This window comes from Amblyomma mixtum, chromosome 6 (genome assembly GCF_055824585.1).
Source record: "Amblyomma mixtum isolate Tamu chromosome 6, ASM5582458v1, whole genome shotgun sequence".
Lineage (NCBI taxonomy): Eukaryota > Metazoa > Arthropoda > Arachnida > Ixodida > Ixodidae > Amblyomma > Amblyomma mixtum.
Window position 1 is genome coordinate 54,435,313 of NC_143017.1, and position 13,952 is coordinate 54,449,264.

A 13,952-nucleotide genomic window follows, 5' to 3' on the forward strand; every position below is an offset into this window, starting at 1 on the left:
CTGAAACACCCGGTATATTGGGGCAGCCTTATAGAAACAATAAAAAATAAATTACCGCAGCTCGTAGCACTCAGCTCGTACCACGCTCAGTTCAATCGCATGATAAATTATATTGCCTAAGAGAGGACAAGAGGGAATTCTGCACACCCGAAAATAAAAAACAAAATATTAAGAAAGAGAAGTCACCATTAGTATGGGAGCAATAAGACAAAAGAACAAAATATTCTGAGACTCTGGCCACTCGGCCCATTACACTATGCGATAGCACAGAGTTAATGGACAGCAATACTAATCTAATTTAATGAATAATTACTCTCTTCCTGCTAATTTATTTCGTAGGTTCGAACCTCCCGCCGCTTCTTGAGATTTGCGGCGTATTGTATTTCCGAAAAATTCGCCATCACCACATTTAGCACTGTGCGTGTAACGTGAAAAGTGTCGTAAGTGTTTCTTCACTCCCATACAGCACCTCCCTCTTTGACGATCGCTAGAATTTCTGCTGCGCAGCATTAAACACTGTTCAGGCGTAAACCAGACGTAAAATTTAATGTTTTAATTTTGCGCTCCTCATGCCCTCAAAGGCAACTTTTGGTGCGCAAACACGGCTAAGGCGAAAAGCTGTGGAGCAGATATCCAGTGAAATAGCCTTAGTTTATTTTTTTTTCGGGCAGGATTACCGCGTTGATATGGATCTGCAAGAATCATGGACTGACGAGAGGCTCCTGTTAGCGGACTTGGGCGTCAACTACTCTTTCATCACAAACGAAGGCAGTCTCATAGGCAGCATCTGGAAACCGGACATATTCTTCGTGAATGCCAAGGACGCTACGACGCATGACATCACCGTTCCAAACCAGATCCTGCAGATTCTTCCCGATGGCGTCATTCTATTCAGCATAAGGCACGTAAAGCTTACCCATGTGCTATAACGTTTCGTGGGGTGAGGCGTTCTTGATGAACATACAACAGCTACATGTTTCCGCATGCCACTTTCCCCCGTGTAAAAAAGGAGCACGTATGTAATACGTTACTACAAACAACTGAATCGGCTGTTTCTCAACACCGTGTGTAAACTAATTTTTTTCAGGCCCTAGGGCCTGAAAAAAAATAATAATACAAATTTCGCAGAATTATTCCTAGGTAACTACAATTCAGAGGGATTCAAAGAGGCACTGTGAGGAGCGCCACACGACGTAAAACAATACATGTATGTCGATTTCACCCAGCTGCGGTGTACAGATTTCATAACCTTTGGCTCAAGTTACGTGAAACACCCTGTATACAGGTATTTTTCTTTGGGACCTTCGTGATTGCACTGTGATCTAATCTAAACCCGTAGTAGCGCCGAAAGAAAAAGTTTTCTCACAATGGGTTCTTTTGTCTCGCAGAATTACTCTCCAACTATCGTGCTTGATGGATTTCCAGCTGTTTCCATTGGACAGGCAGATCTGTGACATCGTCTTTCGCCCATGTGAGTCACTCTTCGCCTGTTCGCAAGCAGTGAACCGTACCTTGGCGCATTTGTACGTGAGCTTTGTCATTTTGTGAAAAAAAAAAAAGATCCCATGGTAAATTAAGCTACTTCATTACAATGAACCTACAGATCTTAACTATGCTTCTTACCTTTCATTTTCTCTGTACTCTTTTAAACAATACTCTTTCACTAATCGACATTTCAACGGTAACAAGCACAAAAAAAAATTTTTTGCTACAGCAAGAGCTTCCAGATGTACACTACGGAGTCGTGAGCATACATTTATGAAGCAGCTTTACGGCCCCAGATTGCTATACACGAGCATGAGAAAGGGTCGTTAGCGTCTTTTTTGGTCGACTTATAGGCCGTTTTGTATGCTCTTATACCTAAAGTGCATTGCGTAAGTAAGTGTTTATGCATTTAGAGGGTATTTACTTAACTGAACTGGTTCCTGAACGAGCAAGTACATGGTTGAAATGATGCAGTCTTTGCTTACCTTCTATTTGCATAAACTTGAGAGCAGAGGGGACAGCTCGTTACATGCATTCATCCTCCGAGAAATTGTTTTGTGTTTGTTGTTTTGGATGGGGTGCCAAGTTTCCAGCGCTACCGCTCGATGACGCGCTGGGCATAGTGGCCCCTAGTTTGTGAAGCGCAGAAGACCAGTCACTTTCTGTATTGTAGCGTTTTCATGACTCACATACCCGGGAATTCTGGACAAGCTATTTTTCATCGGGCAGTTCTTTATGAGCGCAATTTTTTCGTTTTTTCGTCATATGCTTTCACTAAAACAGTCCATATACCCGCAGATTTGTCCTCGGCAGCCTTGCGCTTCTTCGCTATCGTAAAAACGTCCCACTTTGGCTTTCTATGGCACTATAAACTACTCGATGTGAGCAGTAGACAAACTTTAAAACAAAGGTTTTGCTACGCCTCGGAAGATGCACCATTACCTTCAATATTTTTTTTATAACGTTAGCTTACTACATTCCACAGTTGCCTCACAACTAAAATTCATGTCCAAGTATCCGGGACTTGATGAATGGTATGTGCTAGCGACATAGAAAATATTAGGAATAACCGCGATAACACACAGATGCAGTCAAGAAGATGTAAAATTGAGAGAGAGAGGAGAAAGGTGGAAAGGTTAAACAGACATGCGCGCTGTTATACCTGCCTAGCAAAAAGGGAACGGGGATAAAGAAATTGAAATTGTAGTAAGTAGGAGGGAAAGTTGAACTGAAGTGCTCAACTTATTGGTAATGGTAAGTCTGAGTGTAAGTTGAGTATCACTGCGTGTTTATAATTTACCTCCGAGCTAGTATTACCTACTGATATGTATCTTCCGGTTATTCCGACCAGCTGTCATACAAGATTCCTACTGCAAGAAAGTACGCGAAACGCCAGTTAACTCTCCTCCCCTTCCTACCTATGTCTGTATCGCTGTTTAAGACCCCGCACGCAACAAATATGCCAAGATATACTCTCTGTCTTGGCAAGATTAAGGCGAGTTTTCCTCTGCGCATACTTTTCTCTGTCCATCTTTGTCATCAAGTGGTCAAACCAGTCTCATTGGTGCATGTGAAATGCAACGCAGGGTACTAGGTCCTCAAGAGAATCCTTGCAGTCTTGGCCAGCCCGTTTAGAGCACAGGAACGGAGCGTAAGCTAAAGCAAAAATATAAAAACGCAGGTCTTTAGAGCTCGACAACCTGCCTTCATGGATTCAGTCGCAGTGTCCCGGTTGAAGCCGCTCAGCCCCTTATAGAAACCAGCTTCTAATTCGTCTGTTTGCAGATTCTCACACGGACGAAAAAGTTGTCATTTCCTGGCGCGAAACCGACCCAGTTGTGCTGGAATTCTCAGATGATGCGCCTGAATTTGACGTGATAAATCACCAAACACATACGTTTACAAGATTCCATCTAACAGGTGAGTGCTTTAACGCAGCATCGTGAGTGTGGTGTTTGGATTTCAGGAAGACACAATATTCTGCCAAAAAGTTTTCAAAGCTTTCGTCCCTCCAATTTTTTCACCGTGAAATGTATACGCTAGCAATGGCTGTCAACTCTCAATCACCTTCGTATATGACCGAACGTTCTCGAATCCGCGCGGGGGCCACAAGCGCTTGGATAAGCGGCCGAAATAAAGTGGTTCTCCTCCTCAGCACCAATGACGCGTTCTGGACAACCTTCGCTCTCCGACGCACATGACGCAAGCAGACCTACCTCTGAACTACATCCTGACTGGTGGACCGAACAGCTTTGTTTGCTACGTACTATGACATTAGCGCAGCCGTTTCCGCGGCAAGTTCGCTGTACAACTGTTTCTGTGGGGGAAAAAAAAAACGAAAGCTTTCATGAAGCTTCTCGCCTTCACACCAGTAAGGCACCAGAGCTCGATACATTCGCCCGAAAATATGTTCACCGCTATGGCAAATGAGTCGTTGCCTTGTTTTCTCGGCATGTCCTCTTTGCCCAAAATTACAATGCCCAAAAATTACAAACAAAATTACAATGTGCCTGATGCGGTTGAACAATGGGGCGCCATTTCTAGCTGCTACGCGGCATTCATCGCTTATAGTTCCAACGGCGAATGACTGCCTCAGCTAACAAACTTCAACACCACCAGGAATTCGGTACACGCGCTTCTAGTTCCTTTGGCTACTAGCACATGGCTTTGAACATTCAAATAAAGCGGGTTGACTTCATCCATGCAGTTAGAAGGAAAGAGAATGACCAAGCGGCTGCAGACCGCAGGCAACAAGAACAACTCATCGTGATGGACCGTTAGGTTTATGGTCATTATAAGGGCGCTCTCCTGAATACCTGGTAGTGACACACGGCCCACTCTGGCTGTGCATTATTTCGCGTACCCTCAAGGAAGAGTGTGACCTAGGGTAGCTGCCTCGAACGAGCCTTTATTTATCAGCCCATCCAAGGCTCTACTAACAAACATGACAGCGTGGTTACTTCCACTCGAGGGCTAAGCACTACACTTGAGGCTGTTAACCTTTTTTGTTACTACTGCCATTTGAAAAAAATTTGCACCGCATTAACCTTGAAAGCGAAACTTTCTTTTAGCATTCGGATAACATCGCGACTGAGGCCAGCCAGGAACACACTTAATCACGTAGAAAGAAAAGGGACGCCAAAAAATTCGCAGGAAACTTCAGCAGCCTGAAGATGGAGTTCCTGTTGGAGCGAGACCCCGGGTTCTTCCTTATCCACCTGTACCTGCCACTGACCCTGACTGTGCTGATGTCGTGGCACGCGCTCTGGCTCAAGGTGGAGATCCCGCAGGCCCGCATGGTGCTCAGCGTCAACTGCCTGCTCACCATCGTGACCGTCTCCAACGGCGCCCGCGCGCTCATACCGCGCGTCTCCTACCTGAAGGCGGCCGACGTCTGGACCACGGCGTGCATCCTCTTCGTCTACGGCGTCATACTGGTTTCGGCCATGGTCAACTACATGTCCAGGCTCAAGCTCAGAGCGCTCTGGCTCAGGAAGGTGGACCAAGCAGTTGCTGACGTCTGTCACGTAGGTTTTGTTTTCATTATGGCTGCGCATGTGCGCAGCGCTCTCTGGAAAGTTCCTGTGACCACCCTGAGTTTGTCTGGAACAGGTACCTAGTGGAGCTTGACTGCTTGTGTGTTGCTTTTCTGGCATTATCGAGGCTTCGGACAAAGGAAAAGAAAGGCTGTTCCTGACAGCATTTAAGGTGGTCAGTTCGAAAAAGAGAATGCGAACGCCTCAGCGTGCTCAATGATGAGTTGGCAACTGCTGATATTCGCCGCACATTTGGAAGATGTGCATTTGTTGACGGATTTGGGACGTATGATGACAGGTGAATGTGTAAACGGACAAATGCAGGACTTCTTTACTAATTTCCCATAATGGCAAACATATAGACCGCGAAACACAAGATGTTCCATTTTGGGCCATATTTTCATTGTCCATCCGGTAAAAGCGGGTTCTTTCTCTTGCGGCATATTCTAAGAAAACGCTTACGAAGCTCTGGCCGATTGACAGAGCAAGCTTATCACGGAACTGTCCACGGCTGCAAACTGCAACCTTCGCACATGCTACATTCGTGCAAAGGCTTAATTAATGTCAGGGAACTGCAATACCATTTCCAAGAGCTGTCGCTTGTGACAGCCGAGAACAAGTGTGACACCGCTTTTAGCCTGCAGAAAAGAACGATGCCTGGGGTTGGGGGCTCGATGTGTTAACGCTAACTAACTGACTCACTGACTGACTGGTTGTCTGGTTGATTGAATGGTTGAATTATTGACTGACTGATCTGACTGATCTCACTGATTTCCTTACTCGACATGGGCACAAGTCCCTTTACCGCAGCTATGCTGCAATGTGCGGTTAGCCGGAAAGCTCTTCTTTCAGGAGTAACTTTTTCAAGTGGATACGTTTAGCGCCTGGAATGCTGCGTACCTTCCTTACTCTAGCAAGGAGTCATTTGATTACTCCTATTTTTTCCAGCTCCTTGTGAATTAAAAACAGGAAACCACGTCACCAGCGTTGATATCAATCAGTTCATTAATCCCTGACATTTCTTCCACAGGTCTGCAAGCACGGAACACCTTCGGACGACTTCCTGCTTAAAATGAACCGAGGCAACAAGTTGGAGCATCACAGGAACATCAAGAGATCAGAATCCGTAGAGAGAAATGCGCGATACCTTTTTCCCATCTGCTTTCTCTTCTTCAACATCGTCTACTGGCCGTTCTACATGCTGAGAGCGTACGCTTACTTTTGAATGTGGCAGACACGAGCAATAAATTTTTTCCTCAAGCATCCTTGCCGCAAACTACGACTAACCTTTTTAGCAGCTTTGGAGCCACCTCGGTGGCTCAGTGGCTGCAGTGCTTGGCCGCTGACCCGAAAGATTGGGGTTCGGTCCCGGTCGCGCAGGTCGCATTTCGATGGATGCGAAGTGCTAGAGGCCCGTGTACTGTGCGACGTCAGTGTACGTTAAAGGGACACTGAGGAGAGCACTATTAATATTTTTTTTATAGTAAAATCCGATAGTTCGGCATGTCATGGCTTTGTTGCCACTAGGCTGGCAGCGAAAGATGCATTTATTTCTAAGAAATTTGGATTCGAAGTTGAAAAAGTTTTTCCCGCCGCTCTGATTCAAACTTGGGATTCGTCTATGACGACACATGACTAAGAGACGTGAAACATGACGTGCACATGACGTAACGCAGACTCCGTGATTTCTGGCTGCCAGCAGTGCGGCCTAGCAGCAGCCGAAAAGAAAGCTACCGCCGGCCGCACGTTGAAGGCATCTATCGGCTATTGCGGCCGTCGCTACAGTCGCTTCGATTACGTTTGCGCTGGCGTTTTGTCAGCGTTACGATGGATCTCGTTCTCGAAGTCGTCAACGAAGTTCTCGCAAATAGACACCTTTAGCATACCGTGTACCTTGTTACCGCTAGCGGAATACCGGGAGCCCACCTACCGCCGGAAAACAGGCGCTGATTTGTTCCAATGCTTCAGGAGCGCGCGTAGCAGCCGGGCACGTGGCGCCATCTGGCGACGTCAAGGAGATTTGCGCATGCATTGGCTGCGCCTCAGTGATGCATGGTTTCTCGGTTCCTGGTGTTGCTAGAACCATTCGTTCTAGCAACACTGTTTTGGCCTATGATCTCATCACGCTTGTACTTGCGAGTTTGGCCTGTGGCGGCGATACCTGTATTTTGGTTCTTGCTCTTTTCTACGTTACAAGAGCTTTGTTGTCAGTATGAGTGGCGTTTTTGTAATCAGGAGCTGGTATTCTGTCGATACAAGCCAACTTCAATTTCTCCTCAGTGTCCCTTTAATGAACCCCAGGTAGTCGAAATTATCCGGAATCCTCGACTACGGCGTCCTTCATAGCCTCAGTCGATTCGGGAAGTTAAACCCCATAAAACCAATACCATACCTTTTTTAGCACTAAAGGCTTTTTAACGGTCCTCAGGGTGAATACATCAACCTTTTTCACAAAGCGATGCAGCTCTTTCAGCCGTATATTTAACATTTAGTCAGAGTTTTAATGGCCGCTGTATGCCTTCACGTGTTGAGAATGAAATACTTTTAGCTCTGAATCTCAGTAAGCTAAGACGAACACCGTCAGAATAAGGAGCCGTTTACTGGTGCAAAACATTCCGAACTTTTCCGTCAGAACGACTGCAAGCAAAAAAAAAAAGATATGGTTTCGAGCGGAATTCGAGCCAGTGCCGGCGCAAGCATACTTCACAGAGCTTTAGACCACTTGGCTGTAGCAACAGGTTTCTGTTTTGTCACATAGTGTTTATTATACGAGCTCCCGTGCTCAAAGATGCCAAGTACATACATTATTTGCTAAGTAGTCAAGGCAGGCAGGTAGTAGCTGCGCTGCACTAGCGTAACAAAAACTCAGCTACACACAAAAACAAACCAAAAGTGTGGTAATGACAGACGAGACCTCAACAATGGAAACCAGTTCATTTACAGGCTGGTAAAGCCTCAAATAAGCCTAAACTTGAAGAGGTAACGGAAGAGACCAGTGAGGTGGAAGCCCATCAATGAGTTAGCGGTAAAAGGGAAAGTAGTAGAATTCAGGATCTCACTGCAGAACATATATGAACATATATTCAGCGTTAACAAAGCACGACGGCCTTAATGCTCAAGTAACGAACAATCTTCTCACAGCTGTCATTTAAGATGTTCCCTGTAGAAGTATGCGGTAGGATGGTTACACTGGACACTGGAAAGCTTTTTATGGAGACGAAGGATCTGATTAAGAAACACCAAAGCACGAAAGCATTTAACTCCAGAGACAGAATAGAACCGGCAGAGCTATGAAAGTTAATCAATAAGCGGAAGGTAACCGACACAAAAAAGTTTAATATGGAGAGAATCGAGCACAGCCTAAAGAACGAAGATAGAATAAAAGCGGTGAAAGCCAAAAATCAGATGTATGCGTTCAGAGACAAACACGGCAATGTCATTAGCAACATGGTTAAGATAGTTAAAGTATTCGAAGTGTTCTACACAAATCTATGCTGTAGCAATTGTAATCAGGATGTCAATGAGAGAGGCAGTAAAGTACAGCAATGGAACATCCCGCCAGTAAAGAAAGAGGAAGTAAAGAAAGCCTTAGGAGCAATCCAAAGTGGAAAAGCAGCTGCTGAAGATCAGGTAACAGTAGGTCTGTTGAAGGATGCTGACGTAATTTTGCTTGAAAAACTCGCCACACTTTATACGTAGTGCCTTATGTCCTCGAGCGCACCGGAAGCATGAAAGAACGCTAGCACATCTCAATCCATAAAAAAATCTGTGCCTCCCCCGTAACCGAGAGTAGGGTAAGCATGAAATGCAGAACGATGCAGAAGCGTACGCGGACACGACGAGACGCAGGCCTGACAAGAATGTATATGCAGCGCGTTCGAAACTGTCCCAAGTGCGTAGAGGCGAAAGCGTTTTCCGCACCACTTTGCCTATGTGACACTGGTGACGTCACCACTGGATTACGTCACACATAATTGATGACGCAGTAATAACAAACTACTAATTGGTGACTAATTTCTGATTAATGACACAATACTAATTAACTGCTAATTAATGACGCTTAAGCTTCGCCTTTAGGAGTGGAACGCGACAGCGTATTGTAGCGCTGCCAGGCAGTCCACGGAACGCCACCACCCGTTCGGCGCGATGCCCTTCGAACGCGACGCTTTTTGAGGAAAGGAAATGGCCCAGTAATTCTCTGTTATCTCGGTGGACACCCGAACCGCACCTTAAAGGAAGGGAGGAACGCCCACCACCTGTTCGGCGCGATGCCTTGCCCTTTGAACGCAACGCTTTTTTGAGGAAAGGAAATGGCGCAGTAATTCTCTATCATCTCGGTGGACACCCGAACCGCACCGTACAGGAAGGGAGGAACGCCACCACCCGTTCGGCGCGAAGCTACCGGCGCTTGTATGCCGGTCCTGTAGGAGGGCTTAGAGTGTCTCGTTAAATCTCGTACGGTGCCCGGGTGTTCTCGTTTCAGCGCCCGGATGAGTGGAATTCAGTGCCCGGATGTTGGCTCTCGGTCTCGGCGTGACGTCACCCCACTGCCGATAACGGGAGCTAAAAGCATTTCATGCTTAAAAAACGGGACGCCAAAGACTTGAAAAATTGTAGGCCGATCAGGTTACAGTCCGTTGTCTAAAACGTATTTGCTTAGAAAATCGCTAATGGAGTCAGGACAACCGGAGACTTCAATGAACCGAATGATCAGGCAAGCATTCATAAAAACTAGTCGACAATAGATTACATTCCACCTACATATCACGTGGTAGAGAAATGCACAGGATATGATCAACCTCAATACACCTTTGCAATAAGGGCTCCCTGGGCGCTGCCATATTGTTCACTGGACTGTCGTGAGTACCTCACGCTAGCTCGGTGGAAGCGGCGGCGGAACCGGTTTCCGACAGTCCAGAGAGGAGGCGTTTCACAACTCTCTCGCCCGATGCAAAGGTCCATATATAGCCGTCAGAGATTACAAGAAAGCATTTGACTCAGTCGAAATCAAAGCAGTCATGCAGGCATTAAAGAATCAGGGTGTAGACGAGCCTTGTGTAAAAATACTGGAAGATATCTATAGCTGCCGCACAGCCACCATTGTTCACCATGAAGTGTGCAATAAAAATCCGACAAGGAAGGGCATCAGGCATTGAGACACGATCTCGCCAGTGTTATTCACCGTTGTTTACAGGAGATATTTAGAGGCCGGCATTGGAAACACTTGGCGATAAGAGTTAGTGGAGAATACCTTAGTAATCTGTGGTTCGCTCAAAAGGCAGATGTTTCTGTGGAATTACCTAAGGTGGAGTAGAGTTGTAATAAGACAGCAATTATTCATTTTCACCCATCCAAGCGCAACCATATGGCTACAGAGGAAACCTGTGCAGCTTTCTCATAAACTACGTAGTTAAAGAAAAATTCGTCCTGGTGTGAGGTTCAAACCAGGGACCACCGCTTCGCCGGAGTAGTTGCTGTACCATCTGAGCTAACCGGGCCGGCTAGTAGTAGTAGTAGTAGAGCGAATTGATCGATAATCCGGAGTGGGAACAGTGCTGGGGATACGTTTTGCTGGAATCCCCTAAGGTGGAGTACGTTTGTAATAAGTGAGTAATTAGTCATTTGCATCCAGCCAAGCGCAGCCAAACGGCTAGAAAGGAAAGCTATACAGTTTTCCCAGAAACTTCGTCCTGAAAGAAAAATTCCTCCTCGTCCAGGGTTCGAACTCGGGACCACCACTTCACCGGAGCAGTCGCTTCACCAACTGAGCCAACCGGGACGGCAGGTTCAGTGTAGGACGAGAGCGAATTGACCAATAATTCGAAGTGGGAACAGTGTTGGTTCCCACCTGAGTGGCATTGTCTTAGAAGTCACTCAGGGTATGAATTGCAAGCATGATCATTTACTTCGATACGAAGAGCAGAACCCTTGGTCGAAAAATTAATATGCAGCAATCCAAAGTAAACTTCAACAGTCTCAGAAGAGAAAAGCTTACAATTGGTAGCGATCCGCTGAAAGAGGTAAAATTGTACGCGTACTTAGGGCAGATATTGACCGCTGACATGGACTACAAGAGAGAAATACCTAAAAAATTACGAATGTGGTGAAGCACACATGGCAGGTTCTCTCAGATCATCAATGGCAGCTTACCATATAGGCTTTTATATGAAGTATATACAACAGCTGTATCTTACCGGTACTCGCCAATGGGACATAAACGTGAAGGCTAACAAAATGGGTTAAACAATTAAGGACAACGCAGCGAGGTGTTAAAAAAATACTAGGTGTCCCTTTATCAGAGAGGAAGAGGTAATAACAGGTAAGGGAAAAAACGTGGATTAAAGATGTCCTAGTCGAAATCAAGAAGTAGAAATGGGCTTGGACAGAGCAGCTAATGCCAATGCAAGATAAATGATGGTGGCGGCCGCGTTTTGATGGAGGCCGAAATACAAAAAGGCACCCGTGTCCTGTGCGATGTCAGTGCACGTTAAAGATACAGAGGTGACCGAAATTATTTCGGAGCCCTCCACTATGGCACCTCTTTCTCCCTTTCTTTCACTCCCACCTTCCTCCCTTCCCTTACGGCCTGCGCGGTTCGGGACGCATAGCGCATACCGTGGGCCGCATACCGCTTATGCTTCGTGCGTGTAGAGTTTGCACAGGGTTCAGGTAAAAAAAAATGGTAAGGGTCTAACATAGTTAAACACAGTAGACGCGCATCGGAAATGTATTCCTAATGATTCAAATTACGTTGTAGTGTTGATTCATTCTATGCCGAGTCCATTCTAGCTGCCGTGGTGGCTCAGTGGTTATGGCGCTCGGCTTCTGACCCGAAAGACGCGGATTCGATCTCGGCCGCGGAGGTCGCATTTCGATGGAGGCGAAATGCTAGAGGCCCGTGCACTGTGCGATGTCGGTGCACGTTGAAGAACCCCAAGTGGTCGACATTACCCGGAGCCCTTCACTACGGTGTCCCTCCTAGCCTGAGTCACCTTGGGACGTTGAACAAACGTAAACTAAACGGCGTCCATTCTGTCGATCACAGTGAGGATTGGTGTATCGGCAGGAAAGGCGATATTTGTGCTTTTCACAGGAAATGTACGTCACTACCTGGAATCTAGTGTGAATAATAAAACTTGTTTTATGTCTGTTTTGCCGCCGACCTGCAAACGTATGCAGTTTGTCTATGCGTGTAAATTACCTAATTTGTTCGTCGTCCATGCGTACTGTAGACAGCACAAAACATAAGCAAACAAGGATTGACGAGGGAGCCTCAGTGTGGTCTCTAAGCTTAGCACACTGGGGCTCCCTCGTCAACCTTTGTTCACTTTGTTTTTTAATGTCAACGGTCCCTCATTCCTGCACTCTCTCTACCAAGCTTATTGTAGTGTTAATTAACAGTCTTTTACCGCATAGGAACTAGCCGGTTGTCTTCTGCGCTTTTTTAATGCGTTAGCATTAAAAGGGTGTGTGCACGCCGAAATGGCGACCGCCATCACGCGTGACACATTACGTAGTGCAAACCTAGTGACGTCATTACAATCTGCCCAGGGTGACAGGTGGTAACCTACCCACCGGATTGTGAGCAATCTGTCCACCGTGCCAGATGGTAGCTAATGATTGATAGCGAGAAGATGCTCGGGAAGAGTAGTAAACTTGGTCTTGCAAGCCCCCCCCCCCCCCCCCCCCCCCCCCGGCTGCTGTATTTGAAACAGCCACCTGTCTTGGCAGTGGCGCATCTCTTAATTAACCGCTGCTACACTGCGACAGGAGCGGCATAAGAGCTCCCAATGATCGATCAATATAAAGCAGAGAATCACCTATTCTGCAAATATGGGCATTAAACCCGTCACATCCTAACGCAATATCATTAGGGCGGAGCTAAAACATAATCATCAGGAACAGGAAACAAATAACGCATTCAAACGATACACCAAGGATCACCTGAGTGCTTTTTTTTTTCCAGCGACTACACTGCACAATACAGAGGACAATGATGAGACCATGAGCTAGAGGTCAAGGAATCTTCTCTGGTGAAAGGTAACCTTTGCTATTCTTAATCTACTAAAGAATACGTTAGATAATGGGGCCTACTATCGTACTCAGCCTAACTTGCGACAGGCGAGCGAAGGCATCGGTGCATGGAGGGCGCACGCACGACGCTTCATTTGGAAGGAATATGGCTTCCTACCGCCATCTAATGTTTCCAGCGTAACATTAACTTTCATAGCTCCTGTGTAGCTTCCTTGGCAGCGCCTTTAGCATAAGTTACTTCTTAAGCCACTGCGTAGTTGACACATTCAGCATGTACGATATCCATAGCTGACACTCAGAAAAGGGGGGGGGGGGGGGGGGGGGGGGGTGGAATGGGCCTTGTTTAGGTCCTTGTAATGGCTGCACTAAAAAAAAACTAGTTGCAATAGTTTGTGCTCGCGGCAGACATACACCCGGAGACACGAGGAGTAGGAGTTTCAATGCCGTGAAATCCTTTTAGTGACTCTTGACTCTCGCCCGCAGCATGTTCCGGGCATGACTGGTGCAATAGAGAGAGATAGAGAAGAAAGTTTATTAGGACCATAAGGTAGGGCTTCGCTTCAGTCTAGCACGCTGGAAATCCTGCTGAGTATCATAGTAGAAATGAAAGGAAACGCAGCGGCGCCTTGAACCACTTCAACAGTCTTTCGCAATGGGCTGACGCATCAGAACACATGCCTTTTCGAATTTGTCGAATTTTGCTGCTTAACTGAACACACGTACTTGAGCTAGCCAGTGTACCGCATCCTAGGAGACGTGTGCAACTCAGCGACATTCAGGGCCTGCAACAGACAGAGTAAGTAGTGCAGGCATAGAACGTCGCTTTCTGTTGACATCTCTGAAGAGTGCGAAGGATGATTTCGACGGCTTTTTCCGGGCTTTGTTCATGCACTGTCG

General features: G+C 46.4%; 1 protein-coding gene across 1 annotated transcript; it reads left to right on the forward strand.

Annotated features, from left to right (window-relative positions):
- The first annotated feature begins 1,413 nt into the window (after positions 1-1,413).
- On the forward strand, positions 1,414-6,246 carry LOC149339161 (glycine receptor subunit alpha-2-like). Its single transcript, XM_089550411.1, has 4 exons — positions 1,414-1,471; positions 3,271-3,405; positions 4,639-5,012; positions 6,052-6,246. Exons 1-4 carry the CDS (start codon positions 1,414-1,416, stop codon positions 6,244-6,246), a joined length of 762 nt encoding a protein of 253 aa, XP_089406537.1.
- Positions 6,247-13,952: the final 7,706 nt, after the last annotated feature.

What these genes read in the sequence shown, in the direction of transcription:
- LOC149339161 (XM_089550411.1), top strand. Translation starts at nt 1,414, where the DNA reads ATGGATTTCCAGCTGTTTCCATTGGACAGGCAGATCTGTGACATCGTC. An exon ending in TACAAGATTCCATCTAACAG is followed by an intron (nt 3,406 to 4,638) that starts GTGAGTGCTTTA and finishes AAAAATTCGCAG; the next exon opens with GAAACTTCAGCAGCCTGAAG. An exon ending in CAGTTGCTGACGTCTGTCAC is followed by an intron (nt 5,013 to 6,051) that starts GTAGGTTTTGTT and finishes TTTCTTCCACAG; the next exon opens with GTCTGCAAGCACGGAACACC.